At 37.5% G+C, this 18,902-nt stretch overlaps 1 protein-coding gene across 50 annotated transcripts in view; it reads right to left on the reverse strand.

Moving 5' to 3' along the window:
• The window catches only part of ANK2 (ankyrin 2), a 678,679-nt gene that overhangs the window by 179,185 nt on the left and 480,592 nt on the right, over nt 1–18,902 (reverse strand). For all 50 annotated transcript variants that reach the window (XM_064383969.1, XM_064383979.1, XM_064383978.1 and 47 more), the window contains one exon: nt 1,813–1,911. In XM_064383969.1, the coding sequence (XP_064240039.1) occupies nt 1,813–1,911 (99 nt within the window). The remainder of the gene's footprint in view (nt 1–1,812; nt 1,912–18,902) is intronic.

The following is an 18,902-nucleotide window of genomic DNA, read 5'->3' on the forward strand; positions in this document are numbered from 1 at the left end:
CACTCACTCAATATTGGATGGCCTCAGTTTCCTTCTGTTTAAATGAGATTTTTTTTTTTCTGGGAAATTCTACAATGCTAATCTATGATTAAAAGTAAACCTATTTTTTAAAATATCAGTAGAGTTTAGAAGAAAGGAAAAACAAAAATAGTAATAAACACTTAAGCAAGCAAAAATAATTGGCTTAATGAATACACTATATTAACATGGGCAACTATATACCATCTCACACCAGTCAGAATGGCTATTACTAAAAAGACAAAAAATAATAGATGTTGGTGAGGTTGTACAGTGGCAGTCTCAAACTCCTAGGCTTACTTGAGTGCTCCTCGAGCTACAGGCTCCAAAGTAGCTGGGATTACACACGTGAGCCAGGGCACTGGGCTTCAAACAGATATTCTTTAAATATTTGTTTAAAACTTATTTGATATGCCAGAAAGAAATGTTAATAAAAATACTCTCTTTTTATGTTCAAAGTAAGAAATTTATTTCATGTAGAGAATTCACATGTTTACTTCTGTGGAATTGCCAGACAGTTGTTAGTTTTTGTTTTTTAATTTCTGCTAGAATTGCTGTTTACTATGCTATAAGCAGAACCAATGTACACTTTGGCTGTTATGCATGAGGTGTTAGAAATCCAGGTTAACTGGTCACGTTTCTGATTTATTCTTGTCCTTTTTTGTTTGTTTGTTTACTCCAGATTAGACTAATGTCCCATCTAGAGACCAGAGTGTCTGACTTCTCTCTCTGCATCTTCCACACCCATGTTATCACGGTCTAGGCTTGGTCAGCAGGCTTGGCTCTGATTAGCACTGTATTTTTCCAAACAAAATTTTACCTTCCAAAGACAAAGATTGTTGCCATTGATGATATTTTTTTAAATGCCTGTTGTTTATGAAATGAATCCTCAACAAGTTCAAAAATGTTTCAGCAAAAGCAACATCAACAAGGAACAGCTTCTGGTTTACCAAGTGTCCCGTGCATTTCTTTAAAAATGAGTCCAATTTCCTTACCAAACACATTATGATGATAAAATCTAACATTACCCTAATAATTCAATCCACGACCCCAAATCTCTTTTCTATTAGAGTATAAAGGATTCTGCATATTTTCATACCAAACTTAATGAATACATTAAAAATTACTTGTTCATTTCCGTAGAGAAATTTCCCACATCAATGTATTTCTTAAAAATAAATTAACCTTAGGAAAACAGGAGCTATTGTCTATAAAGGACTGTGTTAATCTGGTCCTCTTTGTGAATCAAAGGGGGAAATACAAAATATTAGACACCAGGTTTACAGATGTTTCAGACTCATGTCCCACAAATACTTAAATGAAACAATTCAAATTCTGAAAAGTTTAATGGAGAGGATTTCTTTCTTAATTCTGCACGTCAAGAATCTTGGTGTTCTAACCAACCTCTGAAATGTACAAGAGGAAAAAAAAGCTTTAAGTGGGCGAAGTGTGGTGTTTCACGCCTATAATCCCAACATTTTGGGAGGCTGTGGCAAAAGGATTGCTAGAGCCCAGGAAGGCAAAATAGCAAGACCTTGCTATGCTAAAAAAATTTTTTTTAATTAGTTGGGCATAATGGTGCATGCCTATAGTCTCAGCTACTCAGGCAGCTGAGGTGGGAGGGTCACCTGAGCTCAGGAGGTAGGGGTTGCAGTGAGCCGTGATTGTGCCACTGTCCTACTGCCTGGGCAACAGAAAGAGACCTTGGCTAGAAAAATAAATAAACATAAATAAAAAGTTTTAAATAATTTTCTCTTTTCTCAGGAAAATAAATTCTACCAGCATGAATATTACCTTAGTGGCAGAATCCACAGAGGACCCTCTTCCCAGCAGCTCCTGCACCAGCCCCACATGGCCTTCCTTGGCAGCCAGATGGAGAGCGTTGAGTCCATTCTGAGAGAAGAAACAAACAAGCCTTTAATAAGTGAAGTAATGAGGGAAACAGTGTCCTGATCTGACTCAAGCATATAACCCAGATAATAGACAGACTTTGATCTCTTCTTTTTTTTTCCCTTTCTGCATTAGACTCTTGATTCTATTAATTTAAGAGAGATGAATTTCAGTGTTCTGGATTCAGAGAGGCAATAAGGTAAGTATTCATTAGAAACATGGATTTGGCAACTTCATTTCAACAAAGTTTTTTTTCAACTAAGAAATCTCTACATTTTTCGAATGACTTAAAGAGGACAATTTCTTATCATTTATTGTACCAACACAAAATAAAATTATGTTCACTTTCTGGAACATGCACAGCTTTAGATTTTTCCGGTTCTCTTGTATCTCAAAGCAGCACTATGCTAAGTGCTATTCACACTTAGGAAGAAGTACTCCCCACCTCCTGGGACTTATAGACAACAGTTATACTTTGATTAACATTATAACTAATTCTAACTAACAACTATTACTCAAAATACTGACCAACAATTTGGAAAAAACTTAGAAGAAAATTAAAATGATTTTAAAAATCAAGAACAAATTTTTAAGAGGAAAATCTTAATTAAACCTGAAAAATAGTAGAATATTAGTTTCTTCATCTTCGAAACAAAGATTAAAGTCTTCAATTGACACAGTAATAAAGCTTAAACAGAGCAATGGAAATAAAGTGACAGTTTAACAGCTGGTACATGGTGCCAGTTATTAGCTTCCGTAGCCCACTTGTCTTATACAGATGGTATTCTAATATTGATACTGAATAATTTAACATTTTTCACATGCAAATTAAAATACACTGTTTTATACATATCATATAGACCCAAGTAATGCTATAAAATGTTATTTCATAAAGAATCTTAGAAGCTAGTCATAAATGTTTTTGGATATTGGAACAGAATATGGAAATTATTTATATTGCATAGATTGTTATAGAAGAGTACTTATCTATGATTGTGATCATACTCTAAATGTAAAAAAGAAAAAGTTGTACTAAATATGAAGGTTATAGAAACTGTCCTTCTTCTTACATTGTGACATTTAATAGTAATAATAATAATAATATTTAATTTTTAATTCCTGACCACTGAATTGAAATCAGTCAGTAAAATGATCTTATGATTCTAGAGTCAGAGAACCAAGACAATCTTAATATTCTTGATAGGGACTCCAAATTTAGAGGCAAAAGACATGACAATGATATGGAATATGAACAGATTTGTAGTTCAGGGATGTGCTGTCTAATAGACTTCTATTGAAACGTTAATTTATGAGGTAGTAATTTTAACATAATTGAGGGAATCTGTATCAAGGTATAGATACACTTCCAGCGATGGTCTACATATTTATCAGTTTCACTATGTTAGGTTACAGACTCATTTCTAGCAATGATTTAAATATCTCTCAATTTTATCTATACTGCATACCAAATGGGAAACAACTAAAGCAAGCTTCTGTTGAAAAGTCATTGATAATGACTTTATGTAAGTTAATGTTGATAGAATAATACAAACTTAGTCTTTTGAAACAATCAGCAAATACTTATTGAACTCTTATTGTGAGAAAGATATTGGGCTTTGCAGATCTGTGAGTTCAGGACGTGGTATTTTTGATACCACAACTTCAGAATAAAGCTATTTCTATATAATATTAAAATGACTATAAATACCAGACAGATTTAAAGAATAAGATGATAATGTTACTCTGAAACAACCATGTGCACATTAATCAATCCTAAAGGACAAAGTTATCATTTTTGCTTAGCACTTCTATCAAATTTTATAAAGCAACACCCTAACATTTTGTTCATAATCAGATTTATAATAACCTCTATTCACTAATTCTCTTGCTGATTTTATGAAATATTTTCCCCATTGACTCCTTGTCTATGATCATATAAAGCAAGTGGATGAAACCCCAGGTAGAACAGATAGCCAATAAAAATTTTCATGAAACCATTTGAGCGTTTCTTACATATGCAGGAAAACCACAAAAGAGTCCATTTGGAAAAGATGAGGAACAGATTCAAGAAGATACGGCTAAACTTACATGAAGGTTAAATGTTTGCATCATCATCCATTAAACTGTTTTCACCTTATTATAAATTCATAATTAATACAAACATTAGCTAATCCATAGCATTTGCTAGGTACCCACTAAGTGCTCAGCTCTCAGTGCTAGGTTCTAAGAAAGAAGTAAAGGACACATTATGTAACTTTTATCCCCATACATATTTGGCCCCAAATGCTTATTATTAAACAACTGAACACAGTAGCACATGTTGTCAATAATTTTATTTTCAGATATCTGGCTGTCCTGCTTTGCATATGTTACATGTTGAACTAAGGGTCTCACAGTCTAAGTCTTTTGCATATCAGAAGAGTACAACGAACTCATATAACATCTTTAATTGTATGAAAATGTAAATATTTGGGAGAAGGCAATTAAAATATATGAGTTTTTGAAGGTTTTTGAAAGAGGTCAGAAGAAAGAGATAGAGAGAAAAGGGGCACATCCAAAGGCAGTAATTGCGAAGGAAAGTGAAACTTGGCCTCGGAGTCCTCCCCGCTGCTCTGAATGCACTTCCATGTCACAGGCTCCCCTAAGCCAAGAACTCTTCCCGAGATGAAATACGTGCCATATGTGTTACACAAAGAGTTGTGAAATATTACTACAGTTTTACTCTGCCATTAGTATAAATGACATCGGCACAAAGAATTATCTATACAATGAAGAAAATATCAAATTAAAAATGAAAATGATTAATTTACATGTTCTCTATCCATTCTCACTTCTTACACCCATGTATCTTTTATCTGCACTTTTCCCACCTCTTCCATGGCGGCTTCTCTAAACCAAGCATATTTATTCACTGTGGTGGGATTAAGGATTTATTTAGTTTTTATGAAGACCAGGAAAAGCAAAGCGAACAATGTGCCATCTTTGTCAGACTCAGATTAACTGAACTGACTGTGTCTTTGGCTGGTCTCCACAGGTTTCTGATCTAACAAAGTAAATCCAACTATCGGTGATCCAAGAGGATATCTGTTTTATTAGTTAGTTACTCTCAGATCTTCAAGGTTTTCTTTGAATTCCCAAATAATTTTTTAATGCAGTATTTACTAAGCCTTCATTAATTTTAAAATGTTTACAATGAGATTTGGAAGTTAGCAGTTCAGGTCATCGATCATTTCATAGTGAAAAGACTTAGAATAGAATGCTTTGAAGATGTCACATTATATAATCCACATTGGGATGTCCACGTCTTCCATAGTGGGTTCCCGTCCAGTGCCCCTGGATGGCAGCTCCCTTTTTGGCCACTGATCTTTTCTCCCTGTCTGCAAGGGTTTTTTTGTTCTGTTTTGTTTTGTTTTTTAATCATACAATTCCTAAAATATAGAGAATGACACTGAATATGGTAGCAAATTAGCCTGGGAGAAGAAAAAACTGTAAAAATTGGTCTTTAAACTTTAAGATTAAGAAAAATGAAGAGGTTATATGAATGCTGAGAAATAAATATTTGATGAATAAAAGAATAAGAAATGTAATGACATAGGAATCTATTGTATAGAATCTTATTGTAATCTATAATATACTATTACATTTTATGTATATTATATTACAGTATATTTTATTATATTTTACGGATGATGACACTAAAATTCTCAGAAGTCAAGTGATTTGCCTCAAAGATCACTACAACTTATAAAAGGAAGAGCAAACAATTTAAACTTAGATCTATCTGACTTCCAAACCATGCTTTTTTATTTAAAATAAATGCTAAACCAGTATTTCCGACTATAGGTCATGAAGCATAAACTGGTCATAAATTCAACCTAATGGACTGCTAATCACCATGTTTCAAATCATGAAGTAGAATAAAGAAAAATAGAGTGGACTGTGGGTGACAAGATTGATTTTGAGGGGTTTTTGGTGATTTTTTTTTTATACACACACATGTCTGTGTATGTTTGTACATGCAGGCATGCTCAGAATTACAAAAAAGCTAAAGAAGTTTAGTCAACACCTGAGACAGGAGGTCATCTTGGGGAAGCTAGGTGTCCTTTTAGATCAAATAAATAAAACATTGGCACTCACAAAGGTCACTTAAGGGGGAATAATGGACATTTAGAAATGGCTTTGTTGTACCTAGATGATGGGTTGATGGGTGCAGCAAACCACCATGGCACATGTATACCTATGTAACAAATCTGCACGGTCAGCACATGTATCCCAGCACTTAAAGTTAAAAAAAAAGAAATGGTTTTGTTGGTAGGCTTATTTGAGTTTTCTGAATTTAATTTTCATTTTAGATGGGTGTTGTGATGTAAATAAGAGGATTGATAATGGGATAAAGCAGAATTCTTCATTTTGAGAATATTGGATAAATTATGTCCACATTTGGGGCTCTGAGAGGGAGAGTGGCAGAGTGGAGAACACGGGCATTGGGCAACACAAAATCTGAGCTCCCATGCTATCTCTCCAGTCCCAACAATAGGATTTAAGATTTCTTCAATAGTAAAAAAGGGAAATGTCCTACTCTGCCTACCTTGGATAGTTATTTGAGAGTATAAAATAATGTAGGTTAATTCTGTTTGTAATTTATGAAGTAATAAACAAATGTAAGGTATTATTTCCTAGTGAGATGCAAACAGTAATACATGTATGTATTCCTGCTCTCCCCTTCCAAGCCCCTGCCAATATTCCATCACTAAGATTTGGCTAAATGTGATGAGTTGAATTGAGCATTTTTGAGTTCAACATATGTTTACCTAGGCTAGCAAATGTATTAATTTATGCAAAAGTAATTTATTTTTTAAAAGCATTTTGAATTACCATAACACCTAGGAAGTAGATGGGTCAAATGAGCTTGGCTTATTAGTAGTCATCCTTGACAATAATTCAAAGAGCTGCTATTCTACTACCGAACATTTCAACTCTCCAAATTTATTTATTTATTTTATTTTTTGAGAGTTTTGCTCCTGTGGCCCAGGTTGGAGTGTAGTGGTGCAATCTCGGCTCACTGCAACCTCCACCTCCCAGGTTCAAGTGAATCTCCTGCCTCAGTCTCCCGAGTAGTTGGGATGACAGGCATGAGCCACCACACCCAGCCTGAACTCTCCTTATGTAAATGCCATTTTCATGTGGTCTCTCATCTCTTTGGTTAAGTTAATTTTTATAAGATTATATAGGTAAATTATTTCTTTAGTAGTTGGCCTAACATGTATAAAAACAAAATATTTATATAGGGCTCAAAGAAGAAAAATTAGTTGAACTACTTATTATAACAGTCATGGTTTAAAGGGATGTAAAAATGAAATTTAAAAGTGAGAAGCAAATCATTTAAATAATAGCTAAAACGTATCAGAGTTTATTCTTCTGTGTCAGGCTCCGTTCTAAGTGCTTAATTGCATTAATTCATATAATCCTGAACTGAACATTATGAGTTATGAGCCACCTGGTGATTCTGGCTCAGACACTGCACTTTTAAACCTCCTCCTCTTTACCCCTCCCTGGCCTCCACAACACAAAAATCAATGGCCTCTGCATTATAATCCTATTTCACTTTCTTTAGATCTCAACTTCTCATTAGCTCTATTTTCTAATAGAAAATATCTCCATCTCTAAAAATTATTTCTTTTAGGTTTCTAGACTTAATGTCCAAATACATCAAAATTAGAAAAGAAAAACTATTAAAGTGAATTCTATAATGTTATGGTGTCAAAACCATGCCAAATTTAGAATTTAAAAGTGAATTCTAGACAGGTGCAATGGCTCACACTTATAACCCCAGCACCTCGGGAGGGTGAAGCAGGAGGATTGCTTGAGCCCAGGAGTTTGAGACCAGACTTGGCAACATAGAGCATCATGTCTCTACAAAACAAAACAAAACAAAAAAATAGCCGGACTCAGTGGTGTGCACCTGTAATCTCAGGTACTTGGGAGGCTGAGACTGCATTCCAGCCTGAGTGACAGAGCAAGACCTTGCCTCAAAATAAATAAATTAATTAATTAATCATTTAAAAGTAAATGCTGGCCGGGCGCGGTGGCTCAAGCCTGTAATCCCAGCACTTTGGGAGGCCGAGGCGGGTGGATCACGAGGTCAAGAGATCGAGACCATCCTGGTCAACATGGTGAAACCCCGTCTCTACTAATACAAAGAATTAGCTGGGCACGGTGGCGCGTGCCTGTAATCCCAGCTACTCAGGAGGCTGAGGCAGGAGAATTGCCTGAACCCAGGAGGCGGAGGTTGCGGTGAGCCGAGATCGCGCCATTGTACTCCAGCCTGGGTAACAAGAGCGAAACTCCGTCTCAAAAAAAAAAAAAAAAAAAAAAAAAAAAAGTAAATGCTAAGTACAAATGGAGGAAAGGGTTTAGAATTGTTTCCCCCTTAAGTTTTTTTACAGTAACAAAATTCTATGGTTCTAAGATCAGATGACAAGTAATGAGAGTCTAATTTCTAGAAGTTTTTAAAGATACAACCCAAAAGACTAGGTCTTGTTTCTGCATGTTTATCATTGACTCATTTAACATTTCATTGAACCCATCTTCAAAGAGGGCATTAAAAACCTGAACTGTCTCCCACTAACAGAATTTATCAAGGTTGGCAAGCAGGAGAAGGAGTGTATATCATGAAACAAGAGAATTCTCTAGTGAGACAGCCAGAAATTACCATGCCTCCGGACACCAAGGGTGAGATCAGAATTAGAGAAGAAAGAGGTGGCAAGGCCTCAAAGGAAAGGAAGCAAGAAGGGAGACTAGAACTAAAGAAATTCCACAGCAGATTCCAGTGTGTGCCTTATCCTCCTGCTTCTATGAGGCACAAGTGAAGAAATATTTTTGAACAAAATATTAAACTCGGATACAACATGATACAGAGTTTTCAAATTTATAGAAAAAGGGATAGCTTCAATTCAATAAATAGTAGCTGAATTCAAGGATTCACATACTAAAACATTTGTTGATTATTAATTGCATGCTAAACATTGTGCTAGAAACCAAGTCTATATTTCAAGGTATCCATATAAAAGTTGGGTAATATTATTAGAGAATTACAATGACTTCTGATCTTCTCCACATTTTTTTACAATTTTGATTAAAAATAAGCCAAATTTGGATTCTGTGAGGAGAGAGAGGAGGGAGCATTAGACAATAAAAGCTTCACAGAGTTTTCTAAATAACACCCTGGTATTCTGTTTTTCATCATTATAAAATGATTTGTATCAATGACATTTGGTATCAATTTCAAGTATGTCTGAGACACACAAGCTGGCTTAGTCACTTTATCCTCTGAGCAATCATAAAATTTGGTTCTTTTCACCAATTTATTATATTTGTGTATTTCCTGTTTATCTTCCCAACAAGGCTTTTCATGGGAAATGGTCACATCCTATTCATATTGGTAACCTCTACACCTAATATAGTACATGGCACAAGAAAAGATGTATTTAAATAATCCTTGTACAATAAATGGGCTAATTAATACTATGTGCAGTATGAAAGTAAACAGGAGGTTTGCTTAAATCATCCAGGTACTGTACATTTTGTCAGCAAATTGCAAGCCAATGCATGAACAAATCAAGTATAAGGCCGGGCGCGGTGGCTCACACCTGTAATCCCAGCGCTTTGGGAGGCGGAGGCGGGCGGATCACGAAGTCAAGAGATCGAGACCATCCTGGCCAACACGGTGAAACCTCGTCTCTACTAAAAATACAAAAAAATTAGCCGGGCGTGGTGGTGCGCGCCTGTGGTCCCAGCTACTTGGGAGGCTGAGGCAGAAGAATCGCTTGAACCCAGGAGGCGGAGGCTGCAGTGAGCCGAGATTGCGCCACTGCACTCCAGCCTGGCGACAGAGCGAGACTCCGTCTCAAAAAAAAAATCAAGTATAAATATATCCATTTTCGGAAATACAATCAGGAGACATTCACTCTCTGAGGCCCAAATTGGTTACTGTTAACATACACAAGAGGAAATTAGATTCTGAAGGAAGGACTTACTTTAAATAGCCTTTGTTATTAAGAACTCAGAGTTCTATGATAATTTTTAAATTTTACATGTTTATTTTAGTGCCAATCTAAAAAAATTAATAGAAGCATATTCTGGACCATCTGGATAATCATATTTACTTAACATTTAGTAATTTTTTGTTCTTGGTCATGTTTCTGATTGTGTTGATGTCAAGGAATCACTTAGAGGAAACATTCAAATTTCAATGCAGTTTTTCTCAAACTGAGGCACACAGATGTATTTTCTTAGGATACCACAAGAAGTTTCCCTCTATAAGTAGAAGAAATATAGCTTTAAGAGATGGTTTGTAAACAGAACTTGATAATATGTGGGTCTTTCCATCTAGAAAGCAGAGTGGATGCTTAAGGAGGCATGACTAGAACCTTCCTAAGTATTAGAAGCTTTCCTATGTCCCATAGGACTATAAATTATCTAAAAGAAATTATGACAATTTATTAAGAAACTTTATAGCCAAAATCAAAAGGAACATACTTGTTAGTACTTGTTCAGAATTTGTGCATCCAGCTACTCTCATGTGGGAGAAATAATCATCTGTGGCTACTCTAACTTTGTTAACCAAATTCTGTGTAAATATAACCATCAGAGCCATAATTTGGTCTCCTAACTGTGTGTGCACAACACAACTGGTTTTCATATGTATCACCTGAGGCCCCAATCATCTCCTTTTAATGTAGAGAATTATGTTGTGAAGATTAAGCACACACACACACACACACACACACACACACACACAGTGTAATAAGGATGTAATAGGCTTGCAATAAAGGTAACTATTATTTGATATTCCCGATATTATTATTTCCCACTTCATGAACGGATAATTTGAGATTCAGAATGATTTCAGTGGCTGGTCCAATGTCCAGTGCTCAGTCAATCATTTGTTTATCAAATATTAATTGGACATCTATTATGTGTCAATCCTGGGTCTTGTTCTTTCCGTCACCATGCTCCTGTCTTTACACAACACTGAAGCTTACATTTATAAATGTTTATAAATCATTCTTTGAAATTGGTTCGTGTAGTGATAGCCTTCCTCCCCAGTCAATTTAATTTTAACCCTATTTATATTTGTATACTCTATGAGCTTTTCTTTTTAAACTCTTCAATTTTCCTGTGTTGCTAAAGTTCCAAATTCCCAGTTTGTGGGACTTGCTTTCCTGTCTGCATATTGCTAAACTGTTAGCTGGGGACAGAACTGGCTAATAAGAAACTAGTGCCTTCTTTAACACATAAAAATTTCACTAAAAAAAGTTGTTAAAAAGGACTGAAGTGACCATCATTAGTTTGGCATCCAAACTCAAAATTCCAAGGTAACTTGAATAACACATCTTTTGAAAAACTTCTGATGGTTACTTTGGATGAGAAACTATATTCTCAACTTTCTGATAAATGGTTTTCTCTGCCTGCTTCCCTCCTCTACCTCCCATGGGCACTATTGCTGTCTTCCCTTATTTCTCAAAGGAAATATCACACTGCAAATTCTCTTTTTCCCAAGGGCAGTAACAGCCTTCACCAACTCTAGCAATGACTGCATACCCACTAAGGTGCAGAGATTCATTTCAGACTGTCCCCTCTGCCCACTCCATCCTGCATAAAGAGCTTTCTTTTTTTAAGTAATGACAGTTTGGGGTAGGGGTAGAATGGGGAAGCGTCTTTATGCCCCAAGGTATGCCTTTATGGGCTCTTGCTCATCTGCATCTTGGTCTCTTTCATCCTACCCTGAAGACCTCTCATTTCTGAGTAAAAAGGCAAAAAATGAACTGAGTATGGGGACTAAAAACAATTGTGTACATGAGGCGCTACACTTAAACATATGCAGGTTCATTCACAGACAGGTTGCTCTGATCATGCCCACATCAATCTGACAACCACTCCACCACTACTACTGCTGCTGCTGCTGCTGCTGCTTCTTTCTTCTTCTTCTTCTTCTTCTTCTTCTTCTTCCTCCTCCTCTTTCTTCTTCTTCTTTAGACAGAGTCTCGCTCTGTTCCTCAGGCTGGAGTGCAGCGGCATGATCTCCGCTCACTGCAACCTCCCGTGTTCAAGTGATTCTCCTGCCTCAGCTGAGTAGCTGGGACTACAGATGCGTGCCACCACCACACCCAGCTAATTTTTGTATTTTTAGTAGAGATGGGATTTCACCATATCAGCCAGGCTGGTCTCAAACTCCTGACCTTGTGATCTTCCCACCTCAGCCTCCCAAAGTACTGGCATTACAGGCTGGAGCCACTGCTCCCGGCCTCTGACACCCACTTCTTAATTCTGACAAATTATCTTCTATACAGTGTCCTTTTTTTCTAAGAAGAGAATCCCCAATTTGAAGAAATTGCCATTTGAAAACAAGGTTTCCTTTTTCTTTTCTTCTGTGTATTCCATAAGAGAAGAGGCCTTGAAAAAACTAGGGATCATAGGATTCGTTTACTACTTTACAATCATCAATACACACACACACACACACACACACACACACATACACACACAGAGAAAGAGAAAGAGAGAGACATAGAGATAGAGAGAAAGAGAGAGGAGATATCCAGGAGGGCAAGGAAAGATGGGTAGGAAAGCACTGGAAAACTTCTACAGAGGGAGGAAAACACTGTTTAAAATCCTTTTTTCACCCTTTTTGAGCTGTCTTTTCCTCATCTTCGTGGATTTACCTACTTTTGGTTTTTGATGTTGGTGACCTTTGGATGGGGTTTTTGTGTGGACATCCTTTTTGTTGATGTTGATGCTATTCCTTTCTGTTTGTTAGTTTTTCTTCTAACAGTCAGGACCCTTTGCTGCAGGTCTGCTGGAGTTTGCTGGAGGTCCACTCCAGACCCTATTTTTCTGGGTATCACCAGCAAAGACTGCAGAATAGCAAAGATTGCTGCCTGTTCCTTCCTCTGGAAGCTTCATTCCAGAAGGACACATGTCAGATGCCAGCTGGAGCTCTCCTGTATGAGGTGTCTGTCAACCTCTGCTGAGAGGTGTCTCCCAGTCAGGAGGCACAGGGGTCAGGGACCCAATTGAGGAGGCAGTCTGTCCCTTAGCAGAGCTCAAGCACTGTGCTGGGAGATCCACTGCTCTTCAGAGTCAGCAGGCAGAAACGTTTAGGTCTGCTGAAGCTGCACCTTCCCTATTTAATAAATGGTGTTGGGAAAACTGACTAGCCTTATGCATAGAACTGAAACTGGACCCCTTCCTTACACCTTATACAAAAATTAACTCAAGGTGGATTAAAGACCTAAAACCATAAAAACCCTAGAAGAAAACCTAGGCAATACCATTCAGGACATAGACATGGGCAAAATCTTCATGACTAAAACACCAAAAACAATGGCAACAAAAGCCAAAATTGACAAATGGGATCTAATTAAACTAAAGAGATTCTGCATAGCCAAAGAAACTATTATCAGAGTGAACTGGCAATCTACAGAATGGGATAAAATGTTTGCAATCTATCTATCTGACAAAGGGCTAATACCCAGAATCTACAAGGAACTTAAAAAAATTTACAAGAAAAAAAACAAACTTCATCAAAACGTGAGCAAAGGATATGAAGAGAAGAAGAAGACATTCTCAAAAGAAGACATTTACGTGGCCAACAAACATATGAAGAAAAGATCATCATCACTAGTCATTAGAGAAATGCAAATCAAAACCACAATGAGATACGATCTCATGCCAGTTAGAATGGTGATCATTAAAATGTCAGGAAACAACAGATGCTGGAGAGGATGTGGAGAAATAGGAACACTTTTAGTTCAACCATTGTGGAAGACAGTGTGGCAATTCCTCAGGGATCTAGAACCAGAAATACCATTTGACCCAACAATCCCGCTACTGGGTATATACCCAAAAGATTATGAATCATTCTACTCTAAAGACACATGCACACGTATGTTTATTGCAGCACTATTCACAACAGCAAAGACTTGGAGTCAATCCAAAAACTGAATAAAGAAAATGTGGCACATATACACCATGGAATACTATGCAACCATAAAAAAGGATGAGTTCATGTCTTCTGCAGAGACATGGATGAAGCTGGAAACTATCATTCTCAGCAAACTAACACAGGAACAGAAAATCAAACACTGCATGTTCTCACTTATAAGTAGGAGTTGAACAATGTGAACACATGGACACAGGGAGGTGAACATCACATACCAGGGCCTGTCCAGGGGTGGAGACCTAGGGGAGGGATAGCATTAGGAGAAATACCTAATGTAGATGATGGGTTGATCGGTGCAGTAAACCACCATGGCACATGTATACCTAAGTCACAAACCTGTGCATTCCACACTTGTATCCCAGAAGTTAAAGTAATAATGGGAGAAAAATGATTAGGCAGGAATGGCAGCTTCACCTCCTCTCACACACCACCTGTGTAGTACATACTGGAAGAGTTGCAGCAAGTACACATTTGGATTAAGATCTTTCCTCTGCTGGTCTCCAACAGCAAAAATCAAGATGGGACTCCTGAACTCTACAGACTCCTGGATAGATTCCCCCAACTCTTGCTGCAGGCAGTCTCTACCGTGTCACCATCACTATCTGCTTGGGACTGTCTGGGCTAAACTTATCATGTCCTCTATCCTGGTTTATGGTAGTCACCAGCTCCACCATCATCCCTGCAAATCTTATCCTTCTCCACCTCTGTATACCTCCTTTTCTGATTCTGTCTCCTATCACTTCCCATTTCCCAAAACTCCCATACTGATTCTTTAGAATGCATGAGTGTAGTCATTAGCAAGAACTCTGGGCTAAATCTCTTCCCTGAATAACCCTTTTAAGCTTCTTGCTTTAACTGAAATCCAAAGACACTGCTTCCCTGAAGTCTACTCAAGTGATGGATACTTACCACCACCACCCTCCATATTCCCTTTAATCACTGAACTTGGGGGAGCTATATTTTGCTCCTTGCTTCTCATTGCTCTTTTAAACTATTTTTCCTCCCCCACTTTTTTTAACCTCCTGATGTCTCAGCCTATATCCTCTTTACCCCATTCCTTGTCCCTTGAAGATTTTAGCTTCTAGCTCACTGCCACTTTCTCCTATGTATACATAGGTGATTTTTCCAAAACTCCAAGTTTTCAGGTTCGTGAATTCCTCTCTGCTAATGATTTTCCTTTTCTCTACCTTATCCACTCACTTCCATGGTCACAGGCTAGACATTTTCCTTTCCAATAATTATAAACTTCCTCTAGTCTTTTAATTTTAAGCATCCAACCCTCGGAGCACCACTTACTCTCTTGCTAATCTACTCATCCAACTCCAGCAATCCTTCAATCCTTGATACTTAGAGCCTATTCATCTTTTCACAGTGCCCACTTATCTCCTCACTTGGCGTGAATTCTATGCATAGTCTTTATCTTTATTTTATTCATTCCCTTATATGCATCCTCAGTTCCCTTGTGTTTCTCTAGTTCTGCCATACATGTTTAGGTAAACCACATTCTTGGCTATATATAACTCCCCATGTGATCCCATTTCTTAATGTAGCTGCAGAAGAACACACATATGCCACCTGGACTCACTTTAAATTCTTGATCATGATGCTCAAGCAGACCCTTAATGCTGCCTGACAATCGTACCATCTTACCCTCAATTGCTATCTCTCCCACTCTCCTGGATTATTATTTCACGCCTTCTCCCTCCTCCACCTCCATCCCCTCCTCTTCTATCTTTACTCTCAGCTGATAACCTAGACTCATATTTCACTGAAAAATTTAGAAGCAATGAGAACTTCCCCCCCACATCCAGCTCCCAGCATGGCACCCACACTACTTCCTGCTCCTCTGCCCATATACTACCTTTCCTTTTCCTGAACTACCATGATTCTAGCAAAAGCCAATCCCTCTACTTGTGCACCAAGCTCCGTCACCCCTTCTCATCAACTCAAGGACACCATCCAGTAATGCTCCCATCTCTCTCTCTCTCTCTTTCTCTCTCAAATTATTGATTTTTCCTTTTCTGTTATTTTTTCAACAAAACAAAGCTATTATTTCTTTCCTATTGCAAAAAAAAGCCTCTCTTGATTCCACTTACTCTTCTAGTCTCCTTTCTTGTTCTCTTCTTTCTTTGACAGAAAGAGCCCTTGAAGAAGGCCTTGGTCTCCCCATCATGTATTGAATGAGCTCCAGTCCAACTCTCACTCCTCGACTCCACCAAAATTGCATTTATCAAGTTACCAGTTTCCATCACAGTACTAAGGCTGTTGTTCAGTTCCTTGGCTTATTGGATCAACAGTATTTTACAGAATTTATCATTTCATCCACCAGAAAATAATTTTTTCACTTGGCTTCTAAGAAATCACACTCTTCAGGTTTTCCTCCTATAACCCCGGACACTCTTTCCCATTCTCCTTGGTGTCCTCTCATTGTCCTGACCTCTAAATATTGTAGTACTCCAGGGCTCAGCCCGTGAACCTATTCTATTTTTCATAAACACTCTCTCTTTTGGTGACTTCATACAGTATCACGGTTTTGAATACTATCTATATACTGGGTGTGCCAAAATGTATACTTCAGGCCAAAATCTTTTTTCTGGACCCTAGAAAACTCATATATCCAACTGCCTACTCAATATCTTGGATATCACACAGACAAATCAAACTTAACATGTTCCAAACTGTCCTGCTGAGTATTCCCTGAAACCTGCTCATCACACAGTCTTCTCCATCTCAGTTAATAAAACTTCAGCTCTTTCTTTCCATTGTGACCTCAACCCTCACGTCGAATTCCTCTTTTGCCTTCATCCTACATTAACTCCATCAGCAACATCAGCTGTACCTTTGAAACATATCTAGAATCCAACCTCTTCTCACCAATTCTCCTGTCTGTTGCTCTACTGTAAAACATCTCACTTCTCACCTAAAGTATCACAAAAGTGTTCTCTGCTTCTGCCCTTGCTCCCTTTCAGTCTGATTGTTACTATTAAGACTTGTCAGCGTATGTCACTTCTCTACTAAAAACCCTCTAATCATTTCTCTGCTCATTCAGAATTAAAGCCAAAGTTCTTAAAATAGCCTACAAGGCCTTACATGACCTGATGCTGTTTTCTGCTCTCCGCAACCTCCTCCTACGCTTCCCCTCCCTCATTCTACTCCAGGCAGGCTGGCTTCCTTGCTGGCCCTTGAACATGCCAGCATGCTCCCTCTGTGGGGTTCTCTCACCTGTCAAGCTTTCTCCTAAAATGCGCTCCCTCCACAGTGTGCATGTCCTCCTTGCTCAACTTTTCAGGTTTTCGTTTGCCCATCCTATCTAAAGTGATGCGCTGCTTCCATTCCACTCCTCTCTCCTTCTCCCATGCAGTATTTTTCTCCATATCATGTACTACCTTTTCTCTTCTAAAGTTGTAGATTATGAGCTATATAAGAGTAGAGTTTTTGTCTCTCTGTACTGCTCCATCCCCAGCACCTAGGACAGAGCCTGCCACTGAGTAAATACACAATACATGTTTGAATAAGTAGATGAACAAATAGTGCCCCTGAGTTCAGACTGTCAGAAAAGAATGCTGTGATTCTACTGAGATCTCTATCTGAAATGAGCTAGGAAGAGTCAAGTGGCTGCTTGGAATCAGGTATTAAAATCCATATTGTTTAGCCATAGAAAGTGTTCAAGAGAATTTCCAAAATATAAAGTGTTCTAATCTAAACCGTTCTAACAGAGTACTTAAGAAAACAGTCATATAAATAATTTACATGAAGCTGTCACATTTCAAAATCTTTATAAACCTGTCTAATTGTAAATAGGTCAAAACTTCTTAGAGCCGGGGACAAGTAGTTGATGAAAACGCTCTACTGGGTTTACTCTACATTGAACAAATATCAACAACGAAACTGAAAATTATAAGTACTCAAAATATTAGACAGGTGTTACTCAATTCTAACCTGAATCAGCACTACCCAGTACAGAGCAAGAACCAGCACTCATGCATTGAAAGAGACTACAGGATGGTACAGAATCCAAAACCACATAACAAGAACCAGATGGAAACATCGCCTTTTGCTTCTTCTAAATGAGGAGTCAATAATAAGCATTTAGCTATATTGCTATATTTTTGTATATATATTTGTGCCTACTTTAACTGGTTAGAAAACTGCATATAGTTCATTTCGTAATCCATTAATTTCATGAATCTAATTCTCTCCTATTCATTTTTGTTGCTTTTATAAGGTCCCAGGCTAATAGAATTGTTTTCAGTAATTTTAAAAAGAAATCTAAACCAGATGAATCTAAATGGCATTTGTCAACAAGATTTTAGCTCCAGAAAAACATCTCAGTTTAATGCAACTCAAATAAACAGTAACTTTACCAAATTGCTTCGAATCATAATTTTTTTCCTATTTGGTGATACAGGCTATGGCAATACCTTTCATGTTCTGTCATGCTTGTGAGAATCAGTACTACTTTTGCTAAAGCTTAGGCTGAGAATCAATATGAAAAGATTACATTATTATAATATGAATCATTTTCATTAATATTTATTGAGTAATTGCTCTGCCAAGCATTTTGCAAACATCTCACTTAATCATCAAAACAACCCTAAAACTTCAGTGCTCTTATGGTTACTGCAACTGAGAAAACTCAGGCCTGCAGAAGTTGATTGCCCAGGATCACTCAGCTGGTAAGTGGAGAAAACTAGAATTTGGTTTCCAGCATCCACATTGTTAATGTGACTTCCAAATATGTTTCATGGTCTGAGTCATACTGTGTGAGCATATGCTAAAGTCATTGTTGGGTGTATCTTCTTGTTGTTAAAGGTCTGCTATTTGAGGAACATTAATATTGTTTTGAAAATGGTGCTTCAACCTTGCCTTCTGCTTATGAAAAAGGAAACACAGGATTTAACTGTTAATTTTTCACCTTTACACTCTAGTAGTAAAAGGTCAAAACCAAAAGTCAGGGCATTTTAAAACCTGTTAATCACTGGTGTCATAT

Source organism: Aotus nancymaae, unplaced genomic scaffold (assembly GCF_030222135.1).
Source record: "Aotus nancymaae isolate 86718 unplaced genomic scaffold, 86718_ANA_hifiasm-v0.15.2.pri h1tg000033l, whole genome shotgun sequence".
Taxonomy (NCBI): domain Eukaryota; kingdom Metazoa; phylum Chordata; class Mammalia; order Primates; family Aotidae; genus Aotus; species Aotus nancymaae.